The sequence below is a fragment of the Carassius auratus genome, chromosome 47 (assembly GCF_003368295.1).
Source record: "Carassius auratus strain Wakin chromosome 47, ASM336829v1, whole genome shotgun sequence".
NCBI classification, from domain to species: Eukaryota; Metazoa; Chordata; class Actinopteri; order Cypriniformes; family Cyprinidae; genus Carassius; species Carassius auratus.
Genome location: NC_039289.1, coordinates 5081123 through 5100984, shown reverse-complemented (window position 1 = coordinate 5100984; position 19862 = coordinate 5081123). Strand labels below are relative to the sequence as shown.

Genomic DNA, 19862 nt, shown 5'->3' with positions numbered 1-19862 from the left:
CTGATATGTCACAAAAACATGCACATAGGCCTGTCGCGATAGTTGATAAATCAATTAATCGCATGATATAAAAAAAAGAGCTTGATTATATTCTCGGCCGCGATTTATTTTCTTTCAAATTTTATTTAAAAAATGTAACATGTCATGATGTGGGGTTAGTCTGGAGCGCAGCCTGTGGACAGCTCACGGCAGAAAACACCCTCTCCGATGGCACAGATGGAAGATGGAATAAAGAGACAACGTCTCGCTAGAGTGACCAGCTTTGAGAAGTGCCATTTTATTTCCTTGTGGATGTTTGCGTCGCAAGTGATACAGCATTGTACCTGCTCCACTGCTTTATTTTAATACCGCGTACCATATTTTGCAAGTAACTTCGTTGCCCTTTCTGTCTAAATGGGCCTTCTTTTTGCTCGCTTCATTTGGCTTGCTCAGCTAAATATGTCCGTAGGCGTGTGGTTGCCTGTGTCTACACGCCCAGTGAGTTAACACACACACACACACACACACACACAAACATGTCCTTCTTTCCAAAGCGCTCGAGCAGTTGCGCTCCTGAGGCGTCTGTCTTTGCTAAGCATCCATCAGCGGCGATATCAGTTACAACAAGGATATTTTAGTAATGGATTTCCACCACCGAAAAACCCTTGCTGTTACTCTGTTACAAGAATTATTTACGAAGAAAAGTAAAAAACTCTGCAGTATTTTGGTCCAACCATTTTTCAAAAACAACGGGGAGTTTCACCCCGAAGGAAGCTGAGTGAGTTGGTTCTTGTCACATGACCTGGTGCGCTTGCATCATTCTGAAAAGCTGAGATGTTTTTAACTAGATTTGCTGCGGACGCGCCTGGAAAAAACGAGAGTGTCGCTTCCATTATGAGCGTGCATACCGCATTTGAAATAACGAACTTGAGCACAAAAAAGACGTGATATGAAAACGGCCCCTTCATCGGTCAAAATGTTTACTTTCGGTTAACGGTTAATCGGTCAATATGAGCATCCCTAACTGACATATACACACAATATGACATTCAAAATTTATTAATTTTAAGCCACACAAAGTCAACATGTTGGTATTTCTTGCTCTGAAACTGCCATAAAATAAAATATGTTTATTGATCTTTGAAAAGGTGTACCTGCGTTATTATGCCATTATCATTATATTAGTTGAAACTGGTCTTAGAACGACAATATTATAATTTATTGCGATAATTTCTTGGACAATTTATCGTCTAGTAAAATTTGTTATCGTGACAGGCCTAAATGCACACACACACACACACACACAGTGAACACACCCGGAGCAGTGGGCAGCCATATTGCTGAAGCACCCAGCCTTGCACCCAGTGTGTATTCCTATTAAAATTACTGATTTTCTTTTTGTAAACGTGACCACACTTTAAAACTTTTCTTTTTGCGAATGTGTGTACATTGTGGGCAAACATCATTCCCACACCTCCCCACAGGGCAGCACTTCGGATGACTCCATTCAGGCATGTTAGGATGCTGCATGACTCCTCTGAAACACAGCACACAGATGAAATTACAGAATTGTCCTTGCAGCATCCAGAAGGCCGAGGTGAGTTATACGGCGTACACACCTGCATTAGTCAGGGCCGCGGAGTGCCAAGATTACTGTCACGCCTTGAGGTGATAAAGAAAACGTCTCTGACTTAATGTCTGCAAAGGTCATTAAGAGCCGACCAGCAGACTCTCTGCCCTCAGAGCCCATATCTCAAGGTCTGCGTCCACAACATGGCTGCTCACAAAGATCTTTCGAGGAAATGAACAGCAATGCATCTGGTGGAGTCAACTATGTAAGACCGAAAAAGTCAGTAATGGTAATTATTATAGCAAGAAGTTTTTAATGCAATGATCTTTAAATAAAGAACAAAAATGCTTGTACTGCTGAAAGAGGGGATGAATTTTGAGCACATTTACAATGTTCATGACCTTCAGAGAGCCTCAAATGCCATACATTTTACAATCACCGATGTGAGGAGTGGTTTCTTTTGAAATGCTTTAAAAGGGCTTCTTTTTACATTTACTGCACAAGAACCTTGGCAATGTTGCAAGGATAGAGATCGAGATAGATAGATAGATATAGATAGATAGAGAGAGAGAGAGAGAGAGAGCAGTCTTGAGCAGAGCCTCTGTCGCAAGGTGACATGGCAGTTTGGTAGCAGACGTGGGCGAATGAATCTTCTTTTCCATCTGCCTCCCCAATAGATCTCAGATACAGTAGAGAAAGCTGGCGAGGACGAACACTTCCAAAAACAACAATGACTTATTTGTACAGCCCAGAAATCGAGGCTTGGAACAAACTGCACAAACCAAACAATGAGATTCAATGAGAACGGCTGAATAAAAGGGAATCATGCATGTCTTTCGTCCAAAGAGAAGCTATACACAAAGTATTGATTTATTAAATGTAGTAGATGGTGGAAAATACTTTGGTGGTAAAGTTAAGGATGAATGAGAATATTGGTGAAAATACCAGCCAATATCAATATTTCTCATATTTTTATATGTATTTTAAAAACTGCTAAAAAAATACTGTATACTTTTGCATTAACACGTTGATCATAAAAAAAAAACAAAACAAAAAAAAACACACCAACAACAAATTTGCCATAGGTCAACTGGTGATTGATCACAAAGTAACCTTTAATTAATATGTTTTTTTATTTTATTTTTGGATGATTAGACATTCATACTATGGTTATTTATTTAAAGTTTATTTAAAATTATATATAGAAGCTAAAATAAGTTTTATGTGTATACATATGAAGAGTTCAGATGCAAAAACCTCTAAATGCCATCTGAAATTTGCATCTAAAATTAGGAATTTTTTCAGGCTCCTATATTTATGTTCAGTTATTTCACTTTAATAGCCTGGAAAAGGACCTGCACATTGCCATTGAAGTAAAATGACTCAACCTAAGCATAGGAGCTTGATAAAAATCCTAATTTTAGATGAAAATTTCAGATGGCATTTAGAGGTTTTTGCATCTGAACTCTTCATATATATTTGTGTGTGCGTTCATATAATACATATTAATATGATAGGACCTGACTAATGTGGAATATGAATGGCTTAGTCTATGGAAATTTTGCCCCTATTGTACGTAACAAGACTCGTATTTTATCCCAGCTCTGTTTTGCCAGCATATGGAATCCCTGTATTTATGCTTTGCAAAATGCGAACATCCTCCAAATCTGGCAACCTTCAACATCACCTAAATTATGTAAATAGCCTTACACTCGATTCCCTCTAATGAGCTGAATTACATATTAAGTATATTAATAACATGAATTTACTATAAACTACAATTGCTCATGGTTTATTTATTATTGCTTGTGCTCATCAAATAATGTAATGCTGTTTCTTTGTTCAGCTGTTTAGGAAGTGCAAAATAAATAGGGCGGTCGCGATAGTCGATAAATCAATTAATCGCACAATAAAAAAAATGACCTCGATAGTATTTTCGGCCACGATAATTTTTTATATTTTTATTTAAAAGTAGCATGTAATGATGTGATGTGGGGTTAATCTGGAGCAAAACGCCCTCTTTGATGGCACAGGTGTCCCGGGAATAAAGAGATAATGTCTCGCTAGAGTGACCAGCTTTGGGAAGCGCCTTTCATTTGCTTGTGGATGTTTGCATCGCAAGCGATACACCATTGTACTTGCACAACTATTGTACTCCATGAGCATCCCTAACTGACATATAGACATAATATAACATACAAAATGAATTCATTTTAAGCCACAAAGTCAACATGTTGGTATTTCTATTGATTTTTGAAAAGATGTACCTGCGTTTTTATGCCATTATCATTATATTAGTTGAAACTGGTCTTAGAACAACGATATTATCATTTATCGCGATAATTTCTTGGACAATTTATCGTTCAGCAAAATTTGTTATCGTGACAGGCCTAAAAATAAACTTTTGAGAAATATTCAGACAACATTTGTGCCATAATGGATGCCTAGCAAGCAGGTATCCCTGCAAATAAACAGTTAAAGAGCACAACTATCATACCGTTCACAGAAATTAGGTAGTAAATAACACAGAATTGTCCTTTAAGTGATATTTACCATGCAACTCAAACCCACGTAATCATTAGTGCATGTTTCATGCTAAAATCAATTCAGCAGAACCGAAAACAGAAGAAAGAATAATAAATAGCCAGTTCCAGGTGGTCAGATTACACACAGAGCCCAAGAGCCAATACCACTTAACCATTTTTCTGAAATTAGCACTGATAACCACTTGAAAGCCGCCAGAGTTTCACATTTCTGGCTTGAGGCACCCTGTCAAAAACACAGGCCATCTCTGCTTCGTGAAAAAGACAGAGGGCTGAAACACTTCACCTAGAGCTAACATCCGAGACTAAATTAAAGCTTGTGATGGATTCATGCTGCCAAAGCACAGGCAGGAAATATGCAAGGGGAGTGAATGTTGATCATGTTAAAATTTGGTGGGGGAAAAAAATCTGGATCATTCGGTTGATGTGTAAGTATTGACATATAAAGAAAAAATAAACACCAAAACAAATGGCCCTGCTACAGCTTTGCTGCCAAGGCAATCTGTCCTTTAATGCCCACATGTACAGTACATACACACATTCCCTTCCTCTGAAGAGATCTGAATAAACTCAGCGATGGTCATTTTTCCTTTATTTGTGATTATATATATATATATATATATATATATATATAAATAAATATAGATATGCAGGGCTCTAGACTCATTCTTCCCATTTTCTCAGTTGGTGGCACGAGCACATGATTTGGTTGCATTGGTTTGGTTTGTATTTTATTTATTTATTTTGCAAAGACATCAGGCTTTACACTGTGCTGTGGCTCTGCAACTCACAGATTCTCAAAAATAGTTTCAGCCTAGAGCCCTGATATGTATGTAGGTGTGCATGTATGCTAAACAATTGTTTATGTGTGGGTGGAGGGGGACTTTATCTATTTATTTTACATTTACATTACAAAAATATTAAAACTTTCTCACCTAAATGTTTGATCATGCAGTGCATTTTTTTTAGCTGTATGTGAGGCGGCCACATGCCAGGTTCACACACACTCCGTTTGCAGTGCATATGTAGCACAGACTCATTGTGCTTTCCCAAAGGAGTCTGTTACTGATCCGCGGCTGTTTGCCAAGGAAGCAACCTTTGCCCATTCGGAATTCAGATCCAAACGTTGTTACTGAAAATGCCTTTTGAGCATTACAATTCGGTTTTTGCACAGTACAGTAATACAAACCTAATAAATATAAGCAAGAGTATGTGTGAACCAGTGAGAAAAGAGAGAGTGTGCGGTGATTCACTCACGCTGCTGTTTGTAAAATGACATCTCACAGAAAGTTTTTCAATTACTTGGCAAGTTATTTACTGAATGGTACTTCACCATCAGCCTTATAATTATTTTGCCCATGCTAGACAACGATTGAGATGGTGCTGAAGCATGTCATGCCAAACCTTTCATGGCAGGTGCATCATCAGCTTGACATCAGCCTTTATGAAGACCGATCAATCGGAGCACCCCTATTATATATGAAACAGGCTTATTATTGAAAATGCACATTCATTCTCTGCCAGCAGGAGGTGCTTAGGAGCAGCAGAAATAACAGTTTCCCTGGTAACGGCTGTAATAAACAGCACTGGTTTTGACTTTAAAAGCTGCAGAGCTCATGTTTATTGAATGTCAAGGCATTTTGGAAAATCCATTTGTGTCGGTCAGTGTTGATATTGTGCCAGGTCGCCACAAATAAACCAATGTATGGGCAAAACTAATAAAGTAATACAGTTAATATGTGTTAAGGTTAAGTTAGTAAAAATAAATTTAACAAAAAATATATATAAAAATTTGGATTCATATGAAATTTACAATCTTCATTTTAAATATAAAGAATTAATAAAAATAAAATATTAAATATATTTAAATAGATGAGTGTGTTTAATTCTTAAAGTCAGATATCATGTGGAAAATGGTCAAGCCCTGTGTAATCATCAAAAAACCCCTGATCTTTGGTGCACAGAAACTTTCTAAGTAACATTATAAGCGCACTTTAAGTGGGGAAAGGCATGCTACAAAAGTGAAGAATATGGTTCCTTTAAAGCAGTTCACCTCAGAAAAAAAAAAAAGGAGTCCTCAAAATGGCAACTTTATAAAACACAGAAAAACTCTGATAAACTAGACAGTGGCATACCTTCGTCTGGTTCCTCTTCCTCAGTGGTTGACTGCAGGCGGCCACGGACTCCTGCTGCACATTCTGTATGTTTCTGCAGGCTGACCACTTCATACATGACATCTCCCTGGCTGCCCTTCCCTGTGCCCTGCAAACAAATAGAGCCAACACAAACTATAAACAAAGCAGCATGTCAAAGCCATAGAGTTACTTCATTAGGGTTACAGTATCCAACAAAAACAATATGAAAGCAAAATGCACAGTTCTGACAATATATTTGGAATAATTAATCAAACATTATTATACAATGCACTAGAGACTCCTTTTATATATATTAAAACTAAAATGAACCCAGTGTTAATTTCGCTAACGAAGACTATGACGCAAAATGTTAGTTGACTAGCTATTTTTCCCCATAACTAAGACAAGACGAGACAATAATAAGGTCAATAAACGGTAACTATGAATATATATCAACTTGCAATTTAAATGACGAAATAAGACAAGACTAAAATGGATTCAAACAACCTTTACCAAAAAACGTGTTATTTTAGGTCAAAAAAAGGAGACAAAATGTCATTGCAGACTGCTCTACAAGCCTCATATATATTATAAAATATATGTTCACAAAAATTCTATACACATAATACATATTGCAAATATAAATAACAAAAATAATTATATAAATATTCTATTTGATATATTTACACACACACTTAAATATTACAAAATATAAATGTTTTATTTTATGAATGTATGAATGTTACAAATAAATGTATTAATAAATACATAATACATATAAACTATTTATATGCATCACTATATATACACACAACAAATATTATTTAAATATAAATATGTACAGAAGAATAATTATAAATATTATATAAATAAAGAAATATAATAAAAGTCATATTGATCAAAAGCACAAGGATGAATACATGACATATTCTTTATTATTAGATGAACTGCTCAAAGAGCGCCGCTAGAGCAAAGCATTCAAAGTTAACTTCACCTTCGACACCGCTTCAGGGGACATGACAAATACATAATCACACGCACGGGAGGAAATAAACACAAGCGTTGCTCTCTGACGTGGTGGGCAGAGATCACACCTGTACCACTCCACTTCCAGTTACTCATACAGTAACTCGACACTGCTTCCCTCGTGCCATGTGGCTCTTATGTAAACTGCCGTTTCCATTTTTAATTGCAAAGTGGAACTGTACTACAGGCGAAGAATGATGTTTACAGCCGGAATAATTACACGCTAATACTCGCACCAATTGAGCAGCGTAAACGAATACGAAATAATCAAATAACATGGAGAATGGGCTGGGTCTATTGCGAACGCCTAATATTATCTTTTAATTAGCTTTAAACTACAGCCCAGGCATTGTTTCTCTCTGCAATAAGATAACTACAGAGGCAATCGGGCAGAGATGCAGGCTGTAAGCTCAAATTACTTGAGCATGAAAATGAGCGCCGGGCCTCTTATTAAGATACGAATTATACAAAGCCTCTATTTGCCGCTTCACAGCTTCCAGAGTTACTGCTTGTATTCACCCTTCACAAGAGCTCACTTCCTTCCTCAAGGTTTGTTCTCCAATCTGTGCAGCCGCTACATCGCTGCCTATAAGTGTTCATAGGCAGTTCACAGGCTTTGCAAGAAAAAGATGAACCTCATGAAGCCCGTCGACCACATTTCCAGATCATATTTCAACTCCCAAAAATAAGAAATTAGATTTTAAAAGCCTTTTGAGTTTTGATTTTTGGCACCGTCACATTATATTCAAGACAATTAAAGGTGATAACGATCAAATATATATACATTTTCTAACTTTGAACCCAGTCTCTAAACACTTGATTTCTTATTCTTAATTATATTATTATAAATAATGAAATAAATAAATCGGTGAAATAAAAGGTACATTACTGTTCACCACCGCTTATAATTAAATATCTATCAATTTTATTTTTAATTAAAAAAATTTAAATATCGGTTTTATTTTTCAATTTCATTTTATTTTTAATAAGAATATATTGTTATTATAGTTTTATTTAAAAATTCTCCTAACACAGGCTTCATCTGAGGTATCTATTTGTGTGTGTGTGTGTTAATTATTTAAAATTATTTATTCAATTAATCAGCTTTAATTTATTGTGACAATGACGAAATAAACCCACATATATTTATCTGTAAAGCACTCACACACTTGCTGATTGTTTAGGACTCAATAAAGGTGTATCTTTGAATATTTCGTTTGTTTTAGAGTGTACCTGTTTGAGCTTGAGGTAAAAGGTTTCAGAGAAGGCCTTCCTGCTGAAATACCAGAATCTCTCATTAGCTGGATAGACCCGCACTAGCGCCTCCATGAGGAACCGAACCGGCTCTACAACCTCGGTCACCACCAGGTCTACTGCCACCGTCATGTATACCTGCTTGTCTGGAGGAGAAAAAACTCACGGTTAAAGACAAAACTTGCATACTGCCTTCAAAATACTGCCCATTAAAAACATAAATCCACTTTTCACAATACAAACAAACTCAAACCAAGTCATTCAAAAACAGCTGTGCAAAAAAAAGAAGAGTAAAATCAGCTTAGATTATTCATCGCCAATCAGTTGTGGTAAAAACAGCATTCTGGGAACTGATCTCATGATATTCTCTCTCAGGTGAGCCCTATAATTATGAAACAAAAGCAGACTGCTAAGAGAAACTTATCACAAATGAGTGAAAACCAGTTTTCACACTAAGGGGTTTTTATTATTTAAATTAACAAGAAACAAACACCCCAGTAGCTACAGATTTATGAGGGAATTGCTGAAAATAGATTCCAATTTCGATAGAGTCAGGTCAGAAAAGACGGCGGTGAGAAAGATGGGGAGGTAAATAGAAGAAGATCTGTGGTGGGCACCGACTGAGAGTTACAAACAGACACAAAACCATGCCGAGGTCTATGACAGGTTTTACTGCGAGTGTAATAAAATGTAGACTGCAAATGAAAAACTCATTCAGGTCGCTGAATTAAACGCTATTTAAACTGAGGTGGTTATCTGAATCTACCAGACTGGAATTACATTTCAAAGGAAACTCCATAGAATTTCACAAGAGAACATTATAGCTACAGTAACGAGACGCACTGCTTCAAGTTTGGCCTCGTACCAAATCAACAATACACACACTATATACTAAATAGTAATGTAATCTGAGTCATTAAATAAAGAGGCCATCACTACTTCCTGTTCCAAGTTGGACTACTCTGACTTTCTGACATTTAGGGATTTTTTTGTGTGTGATGTAATCAATTTTGAATAATATATCATATAAAACATAAAAATGATATCAAATTAAAAAGCATTTTTTAAATTAAATTAGTACATTTTAATTATATCATAAATTACATAAAATTTAAGATCAGAATATAACAAGGAATTACACATTTTAAATATTTTGCAGGGATTTTGACAATATGTATAATATATGATAATATTAATGAGATGTATAATATAATGTAATTAAATTTATGAATATATAACAAAACAAATAAAAGTAGTTAAGTGTTTAAAATTACATTAATTTTATTTTAGAAGTATAATAAATTATTTCATAACATGTGTGCCTATATTTAGATGGTTTTATATTACCTATATAATGACATTAATGAACCATTAATGAAACCCTTATTAGTCAAACTCTAGTTTAGGCCAAACTGAGATGAAAATTAGTTAAAGCTACACTGCTGTCAGTGGAAAATTAGACGCATTTTGACCATGACAAGAAAAGCCGATGGAATGTATACTCAACATGGTTGAAGCAGTACATTTGTATGGCTATTTGTGTGTAGAAGAAAAAAGAAAAGGTAGAAAAAGTGTGATTTCTGTGAAAAAAAAAACTGTAAATTCAGTCACAGCATGACGTGAACTTAAAAGCACTTTAGACTTCTGATAACCAAGGATTGTGTCTTAGCTCGTACCTTTCGGCGTGTCCTCGTTCAGTGGCTGGAAAGCTGGAGTGTTGGGATTCCAGGTGCCAGTGATTACATACGCCTTCCCATCAGCACTTTTGCCCATAGACTCCTTCAAACATAACCACAAAAAATGTATCACTTATATAATGACAATGGCTACTTCATTTAATCTAAATAATAAAACTGTGTTCAATTTAATGCATCAAATGCGTTTATCTAATCTGACATGTGTTTTATTCATTTGGGAGTAATTTCTAAAGAGTTGATGGAGGAAATTAAGGAGAAAGATCATTTTAAGGACTTATTAGATATCTATAAATGAAACCCATATGGGACTTTTATTAAAAACTAAATCAATTACAGTCTTTGCATGACAGAATCTTATTAATATCATGAAAACCGGCAGAATATTGCCACAAATCTGAGGTTAATTGCATTAACACATATAATAAAAATAATGTGATTAATCAGGATTATTTTAATCTATTGACAACTCAAGAATATACATACATAATATATGCAAAAAAAAATATCAAATGATGACATTTGTCTAAACTATCCAGATGGCAACATGGAGAAAAGTATGACATTAATCCTTGTAGGTTTCAAAAATCCCAGTGGATCCAATGATGCTTGATTGAACTGCTTATTGTCTTTAGTCTTGAAGTGCAAACCACCACAACTTAATTTCCTCATGGGCCAATGTGAAATGACGTTTATAATGAATAATAAAAAACCCTATATTTCTATTGTGTTTCTAAAATTGCAACAGAGTGGTAATTAAAATGAGTTAAGGTATGGAAAATGAACATATAATATACATATACATATAAGGTACGGCTGTAAGAGTTGAACCACAAGCAGCCACATTACTGAGCCAGAAATGTCTCACCATGTCAAGGAGGTGCATGTCGTTGTTCCGCACTTTCTGCCCAGGACTGAGCAGCATCCCAAAGCACCTGGAAAACATACATGGTTTAGATGCTGAGGATAAGGCATTAAATAAAAGTGACTGCTAAAAACATAATAGTTTCAGAGAGTGAACTGGAGCTTCTGTAATACTCTATATGAAATGAGCGTGGCAACATTTGTGAAAGGCTCAGAAAGTGGTTGTGCTGTGACTAGAGCGGCATCAAGTGGTTGCACAAGGAATCACACACATATATATACACATGTATACATAAATACAAAACTACAAATAAAATTGATATGATCTATAAAATACCTTATAATACATTGTATGAACTACTGTTTAATTACATGCACAATTAAACAAATATTTTACACTGTGTAATATGGCGTGTGTATATATGCAAACAATGCCCACACACAAGGGGTTTTCCCCCTTTAGGAGGCTCTTATGGGGGGGGGGGTGTATATTTAAGGGGCAGTTAGGGTATTTTTTAGACATATTTTTAAACTGCAATTATCTGACATAAAGCTTCTTTCACACTGAAATATTTGCAGGAATTTCCTGTGTTACAGGAACGGAAACTGCGGGAATCAGAAGAATTATGGGCAATCCCGCACCAAAATTCAAGCCCTGTACATATATACATACTATAAATGTGTGATTGTGCATTTTAAGTTTGAACATACACACACTTGTAATATTACTTTATTTGGAATTAATTGCTGTAAAGAAAAGTTATTTAAAAAATTACATTATAATATTTTATATAATAAGCACATATGAGACAAATTTTGGTCCTTTTCGTATTATTATTATACATTAAATAATTATTTATTTAAAAAATGTATACATATTTATATATTAAGTGTTATATATCTATGTCTAGAACGAGAATGTCTGCTAATACGGTCTGCTTTTGACTAGCAGTGGCATGCAGCCAACTGTGGTTCATGACTGGGACATGAACTAAGGCCTATTGTTTAACCATTTTAATGAGATCTCTTACATGTTCCACCACTTTCACTTTCACCTTGTGGTAAATTGCCGACATTTACAGGCAATGTCATGCCAGTAATCATAGGGGGAAACCCGGTTCTGTAAAATGATAAAAATATCTGAATTTCTGACATGAACTCCCACATCCCAGAACCCACCTCTCTATTACAAGCTCCTTATTGGTCGTCTGCTGGACGGTGACCACCAGATTTTTCTGTACACCCTGACGAAGCTTGAAGTAATACTTATCTCTGTCTTTGGGAACTGGACTACAATATGTAGAGGAAGAGAGAGGGGAAAAAAGTAAGAAAGACACAACTGCAATTCTATTCTGGTTGCCCACAACAGAAAACAAGTTCATCTTACTCACTAAATAGCAAAAGGAGAAAACGAACACCACACTCAGAGAGCGAGAGAACGAGCACTGAAGTTTCTTCAGAAGTGAGTAATGACAGACCTGAAGTTTCCTTTGCCATCATCTTCTCTCACTTCTAGAGAAACGGAGAAGGTGAAGATATCACCATCGGGGGAAAGTGGCAGCACTGAGTCTTGCATGTCTGTGGCAGCTTTTGATGAACGCTTGAAGGCCGTTGAGAAGCTATAGAGGATGCGACTAACCTACATAAGGAAAGGAGGTTGAGTTCCCAAAATTACAATTACTGTATGAACACTTGTGAACAAATGCAACTCACGGCCTCTTTGATATGGCAGGAGAAGACGTGGATCTGAAAGTCCTCTGAGCTCCGGTAGCTCTCTGTGAAGGAAAAGCAGTCGCTCTCGACAGATCCCTCAGGTCCTCGGGCGCAGAACAACACCTTATAGATGGAAAAAGATGCAATTTCTGTTCCTGTGGCCTGGTCGACAATCCTAGAGCAAAAAAAAAAAAAAAAAATCCATTAAAATATAAATACAACTAAAGATAAAGCAGTCTCTTTTGTATAATGTAACATCTTTTAGAATCTACATCAACTTTTTGCTCTGATTGCTACGACTCAGTGTTTTATTTCAAATAAATAAATAAATAAAAATAGTAAAGTAAACTGATTTTGGAGACGGCAAAAGAGGTCAAGTTTTCATAATGTGGTTAGGTGACTGCTCAATAAGATATTTAGCTAGAACTGATGAAGATGTAGGTGTAAAAATGAAGTTTGAAAATTAAGCTAAATGAAAGTGGCACCTCCTACACGCATTATAAGTTCAGTATTCTAACTTAAGAGAGCGTTTGAGGTTTCTAAAGAAGAAACGGTGAGATGTTAAACTTGAGGCCATGCCACAGTTCCTGAGAAAGAAAAGGGTGTGAAAACTGAAGTGCAACATTACATCTACGAAGCTGAAAGCGTGAGCTAAAAGCAGCTTGGAAGGCAGCTGTGTTAGCTCTTGACAGACAAACACACACCGTGAAGATCACAAGGACTCAGAATCTACATAAAAGTCACATTTATACTCCCTATGTTGAATGCGGTTTGTTTTTAAGCTTTTATGAAGCCCCAGGAAATAAATAGATTGCGACTGGTTGTGAGAAGTAGCTGATGTAGTGCAGAAGTCAGCGAACCCTCTGGAAATCCCAGATTCAAAAATTATTCTAAATCTGAAATTAACATTAAGAATAAAAATTAAAGTTCAGGAATATAATTTGTATTGGGAAAATATATTATTGCATTAGAAAATTGCTAAATAAACTGGAATAAATTAAAATTAAAACATAAAAGAAATGGGAAAAATGTATTAAATTACAAAAATGCAAATGCTTAATAGTCTTTTGACTCTTTCATAGTTTTAGTTGACAAAAAGTTTTATTCATTGCTTTTAGTCAAACTGAAGTTACCAACTAGGGGTGTGACGGTTAGTATATAACCGTGAGACCGGCGGTTATAGTTGAACACCGTCATTAGAACTCTATAACCGCCAAAACCGTGTCATTAAAATATTTTTTACAAACATTTTTTATCAAAAATTATTTTCATTTTATAGATAGGATCATAAGATGCGCAATATATCGGGAGACATGGTTTTTACCACTTAATGAAGTTTTGTAAATCGTCAGACATGATATTTACCACTTCATTAAATTTTGCTTTATAGAAAACCTTTCTTAAAAACGAATTTCGTTTTTAACAAATTTTATCTTAATTTTAAAAAATGTTTCATCAACCAATTGCATGTATTTTAATAAATAAAAAGCAAATATAGCAGACAATGATAACCGTGCATGGAAGCACCAGCGTGCCGCGTTCACTTGCACTGCACTGTGAACTAGAGCGCATCTCATCGTAATGAAACTCAGTGTAGGCCTATGCCTCATACTCTAGCATTAAATATCTTTGCTGCATCCTTTCTAGAACAGACAATGGCTTTTTTTGCGGCTCGCATCAGCAAAGCATTGTGTCCATAGACCGCAAAACAATCAGCGGATGACGGGCAGGGCTTTGAAATTTGCTCAAAAAACTTTGGCGCGGATGATGAGTTTTGTGACAGATCTCCTTAATAAACGGAGGTCTGAAATCTCTGCCCCTTTACCGATCAGAGCGCGCAATGACACGGAGTTAACCCGCTATCTCAAAGAACAACCAACTAACTCTACGGCAGATCCACTAGCATACCCCCCCCCCCACCAGACAAAAATAGTCATTATTTCAATTCATAATTATTTTTTTGGCAAATGACTGACCGGACACAACCATCTGGACCATTGGGCACATGGAGGGTGATGGGGATGGGGATGGCGCTCTCTGCCCGCAGGGTGGCCATGGCTTTCTGGGCCTCTGTCTCATTACGAGGGGCCTTCACCCAGGTGCAGCCAAGATAGGACAGTTTACTGAACTGCACGCTGTCTTCCTCCTGTTCTGCTGAACTCTCCAAAACTGCTGCTGATGCTTCTGCAGATACAGAAAAAGAAGTTTCAATACTGTATAAAGCTGCAGAGATGTGTATGTTTATTTTCTTCTCTATAATTTGTTTTTATATTTGAGATATTATGCAAGTCATCAGGTGGCTCATTGAATCATATTTAAAAAGGTAGAACAATGTGTTTTATGCTGACTATTTCTTTAGATTCTTGTGTTGAAATCCACAAACAATAAACTCTTGCTTTGAATAAACCTTTGTTTTAAGTATAGGTCCATTGTCAAGTGTGATCAAAAGAGGAACTTTGAGCAAGGCAGAGAGGAAGTGTTCAAAGTCCTCCCAATTTTAGCACTTGGCAACAGGAAGCAGTTATAATAAATAGAACTAGTTCACACACACAAATAAAGAATAAAATAAATTTGTTATATAGTGTAAACAGTATACTGTAAAATTTATATATATATAAAAGTATATAATGACAAACTTGCTAAAAATAAATCATATACTTAAAATTCAAAATGTATTGAAACATCCCTGAAAATTGTTATTAATAAAAATTTAAATGACACAGAAGAGCAGTTTGCGTTCAACGGATGTTTTACAAAATGTACTTTTCGTGACCTTGACACTGTTATTTACTTGGCAGTCTATGGGACAGATATTAGATTTTATGGGTTCGGAATGACATCGGGTAAGTGATAAAATGACAAAATGTTCATTTTGGGGTGGAGTATCCCTTTAAGACATGGTTTAACAAGGACCAATGGGAGGTCGGAATAAAACAGAGTTAGTTTGTTACTGCAATCAGGATGTACCATGAGGAGCAGTGTCCAAAGTCAGGCTGGGTGGTCTGATCGGAGAACTGAGTGGTGTAGGAATTCCTTTCTCCTCTGCAGATCCTGGTCCATCACAAACATCATCCAACACCTCCTCCATCGCCCGCTCCAACTGCTCACTCCCATTCCACGACATCTGACATAGAACAGATGGCAGATGATAAATAAAATCTAGGTTACTCTTAACGTCGCTCTTATTGAAACAGTAAAGGATGGTTAGCAGGCTGTAGAAAGAGACACCTTGAGCCTGGGTCTCCCCTCTGAGCTGGAGGGGGAGCCCCCAGCAGTGGGCGGCACAAGCACAAACTCTTCACTGGTGACGGTGGACACAGATTCAGTGGAGCCGCTCACTCTACCCAGAGAGGAGCTGTCATCCATGATAGACTGGGACAGTCCGCCCGCTCGGTCCACTGCTGCTGCAACCCTACCAACAAGACAGACCTGTTAAACTAGGTACATTGTGGATTAAAAGGTCTAGTTTAAATTCTGCAATGTAAAACACTCAATGACTTGATGGTTTTCTCTGTACTGGATTTCCTTGCATCTTAAACCTGTATTTTGCGATTTTAAGATATTATAAATTGAAACCAACATTGGCAGATGATATATATGTGTGTGTGTGTGTGTGTGTGTGTGTGAGACGTATATAAGTAACATTGTATACTGGGACCCACTTTATATTAAGTGGCCTTAACTACTATGTACTTACATTTTAATTAATAATTTAGTACAATGTACTTATTGTGCACATACATGTTTTTACATTGTACTTCTATTTAAAAAAACGACATTTAATTACATCTGTATTTAATTTCTGTAATTACATTTATAATTACACTGTTGACCCATACTTTACACCTTAACCCACCCTTAAACTTACCCATACCTCCAACCCTCTCCCTAACCTTACCCCTGTCCCACCTCAATAGCAGCAAAAGTGTTTTACAATACAATATGAACACAATAAGTACATTGTACTTATTTTTTATGTAAGTACCTAGTAGTTAAGGCCACCTAATATAAAGTGGGACCGTATACTGTATACATAACAAATTTTCCCCCGCCCACAAAGCCTTGATGACATCATAAATCAGAAGATGTTATTACATTTCAAAAGAAATTATGAAAATATCTTTCCTTTGGAATACAATATGATGTGGGAAATTTATCAAAGACTAAAAAATGGTCCATTTTGACATTTCACATCAACTTGGCTTTGGATATTAACAGGCACGCGCACAGGTAGGGCTCAACCTGTGCAGAGCACATGCCCTTTTTGCCCTTACACTCCGAAGTGCCCTTTTTTTTTTTTTTTAATCAATGCTATTGGTCACCCTTTACGCCTGTCTGTCTGTTTTACCAAATTAAAGTTCTTAAAACGAGCTTGTGTAAATCTTATTCGATCCTCAAGCGGTCAATAAGCTGATAACTCCGCCCCCTCTATATTCATTGAATCAACTGAAGTTCCACAGCAGCCGCACAGTAGACACCAGCTGAGCTGAACAAAGTTTTGCGAAGGGTAAATAAATATCTTGTTGTTTGAATAAGTACTACTAAACACTGTCTATAAAGGCTCATATTTTATTTATTTGATGTCTGACTGACTCACTGACTGAGACATGTGGGACGTCGCCTGAGAGAGAGGGCTAGCATTTGCCATCTAGTCATAGCCAATACATAGCCAACACTTAAATAGCCTGTGCATACAGTTGCATTTCATCTTTTATAAAATGCTAATTTGGCCAAATGCATTTTACCACAGGAAAAACTGAGCGCTCCGTCTATATAGCTAAAAAAAACTAGTTTGTAAACTAGATGAAAATGTAATGTGATGCCCGCAGCGGCAGGCGCCGTCGCCGTTTTAATGACGGACAGAAAAAAAAAATCACATTTGCACACATTCGCTGGTCAAAAACGATATATTGATAAGTAATACAACAACATATAATTTGTTTTTTTACCATCGGAAAATCATAACAGGTGCGCCCCCCGCTGTTTCGTACTGGAACTTACACAGCGACGAGTGATCTTCGTCACCTAGATAACATATTTCTAAGAAATTTCTTCTTTGATTTATGATTGCTGATACACTTAATTTATTAACATTTAGGCTAATCATGTTATGGTATACTCTCTGTATAAAATGTTGTAAAATATGGTTTTACTACAGTAATGTAGTAGTAACTAAAAAAAAAATGACAGAAGATCACTGAAATCTTTATATTTTATCATGCAGAATGTAATTCATGATTCATTCCAAGGGTTCATTTATTTGTTCCAAAATACAGCAAAATCAGTAATATTGTGTAATATTTTTACAATTTTAAATAACTGTTTTCTATTTGAATATTTTAAAATGTAATTTATTTTTGTGATCAAAGCTGAATTTTCAGCATCATTACTCCAGTTCAGTACTCTTCAGTGTCACGTGATCCTTCAGAAATGCTTTTCACTGCAACTGTACTTTTCACACTATTTTTATTTATTTTTTCATTGCTGGCTTATTTTAGGGAAAGTTTAGTGAATAAGAGACCTTCAAGAGACCAACATCCCTGGTCCACCACAGTATAACATTTTTGCCAGATACATGGCTCACAGAAGGTTGCTGTTGTAATTAGGTTTAAAGAAGCCCTTAAAACCCTGTTTATCTATATTATCTAATTATCTAATATTATTATTATGGTTGTTATTAATCGTGACTAAATCTAAAGCTTTTGAGACTATTATTTTGTGTAATTGAATTTGTCATGAAGATGTGACCATTTCTTCCTTTTATGCAGGCTTACTAAATAATCTTGATATAAAAAAGGGAAACTTTTTCAGTTTCAGCACATGCCCCTCAAAAGGTCTGTGCACGGCCCTGGATACTAATCATGTTCAGACTGAAAAAAAACAAAAACATTCAATCAGCAATAAAGCACCAGGCACTTTTAGAGATTTACAGCAGTATCTTTTGAAAACGATATCAACCATCTAGCATTTCACACATTATCGCTGATTCAACAAAGCAAGTTCATGTTTATCGAGGTGTCATCTATCTGATTACATTTTCACATCCTAAAGCGGCTCAAAGCAAACACTCTGAAACCATCACTGATGTTCACACACACTATGCAGCAAGTTTTTTCACACGTCAAAAAAAATTACTACATACTATTTCACAACTATCGTGCGATGGTGATGGTTATCTGAAACAAGTGCCCAGCCAAGATAGCAACTACGTTAATTTAACAGTTGGTTCCTTGAGTTCATATCAGGGGGTCACAGTGAGTGAAAGGGTCTTCACATTCACACACACACATCAGTCATGTGGCCGTCATTCTCCATCAATTACAGCCATTGAAAAATGCACAGGACAAAACCGTACGCTAACAGAAGGTCTCTGTGTGCCTTTCATTTTCATACATAGTAGTTCCTCGCTTGACATGAACAGAGAATGCATTTAGCTTCCCGCTAAAGAGAACCAGTTAGTCATTCATTCAAACTGAATTAGACGGCACCGAGAGGACACAAACTTTAAGTGATTACAAACTCATGGTCATTATTTAAGAATTAGCCAGTAAAGGAACTAAGATTACTATTCACTACTTTGGACGTCAGTTCACATCATGTTCTTTTGCTGTAGGGATCAGTACTAAACACCACCAAGAAGCTGGGAGGGTTAAACTGAGCCTGAGCCTCTGTCTCAGATGTTCAACCACAGATAAAACTGGTAGTTTACTTATTCTGGGTGTGTATTTCGCAGTACTCTCTCTCCCTCACACACACACACACACATACTGCAGGCCTCAGCAGGAGAAACAGGCTTTGGAAACAACAGTTTATCCTCTATGCTTTCTGTAATACTCACACCCATAATTTAAAGACAACAAACAGACAGATACTGTACTAGTACAGTATTAGTTTCTACAACATGGCATAAACTACATGACACCATCCAGAGCCAAGGCTTTCCTGCCATCCAACACAGTGTTTAAAGTTCAAAATCCGGAGTTATTTGTGTCTCTGTGGGAGTTTTCATTCAGGGCCAGCCATGATGTAATACAAGAAAATCTGCCCGATTAAATCACCCAGCAAAAACAGAACAGAAGAGTAA

At 36.3% G+C, this 19862-nt stretch overlaps 1 protein-coding gene across 2 annotated transcripts in view; it reads right to left on the bottom strand.

Annotated features, from left to right (window-relative positions):
• Nucleotides 1-19862, bottom strand: part of rabgap1l (RAB GTPase activating protein 1-like) — a 90171-nt gene that overhangs the window by 68218 nt on the left and 2091 nt on the right. For both annotated transcript variants that reach the window (XM_026235849.1, XM_026235851.1), the window contains exons 2-11: nucleotides 16007-16190; nucleotides 15746-15902; nucleotides 14755-14962; nucleotides 12779-12953; nucleotides 12544-12704; nucleotides 12245-12355; nucleotides 11070-11136; nucleotides 10184-10286; nucleotides 8487-8653; nucleotides 6228-6354 (exon numbers count right to left, since the gene is read on the bottom strand). In XM_026235849.1, the coding sequence (XP_026091634.1) occupies nucleotides 6228-6354; nucleotides 8487-8653; nucleotides 10184-10286; nucleotides 11070-11136; nucleotides 12245-12355; nucleotides 12544-12704; nucleotides 12779-12953; nucleotides 14755-14962; nucleotides 15746-15902; nucleotides 16007-16144 (1414 nt within the window). In that variant the 5' untranslated portion in view covers nucleotides 16145-16190. The remainder of the gene's footprint in view (nucleotides 1-6227; nucleotides 6355-8486; nucleotides 8654-10183; nucleotides 10287-11069; nucleotides 11137-12244; nucleotides 12356-12543; nucleotides 12705-12778; nucleotides 12954-14754; nucleotides 14963-15745; nucleotides 15903-16006; nucleotides 16191-19862) is intronic.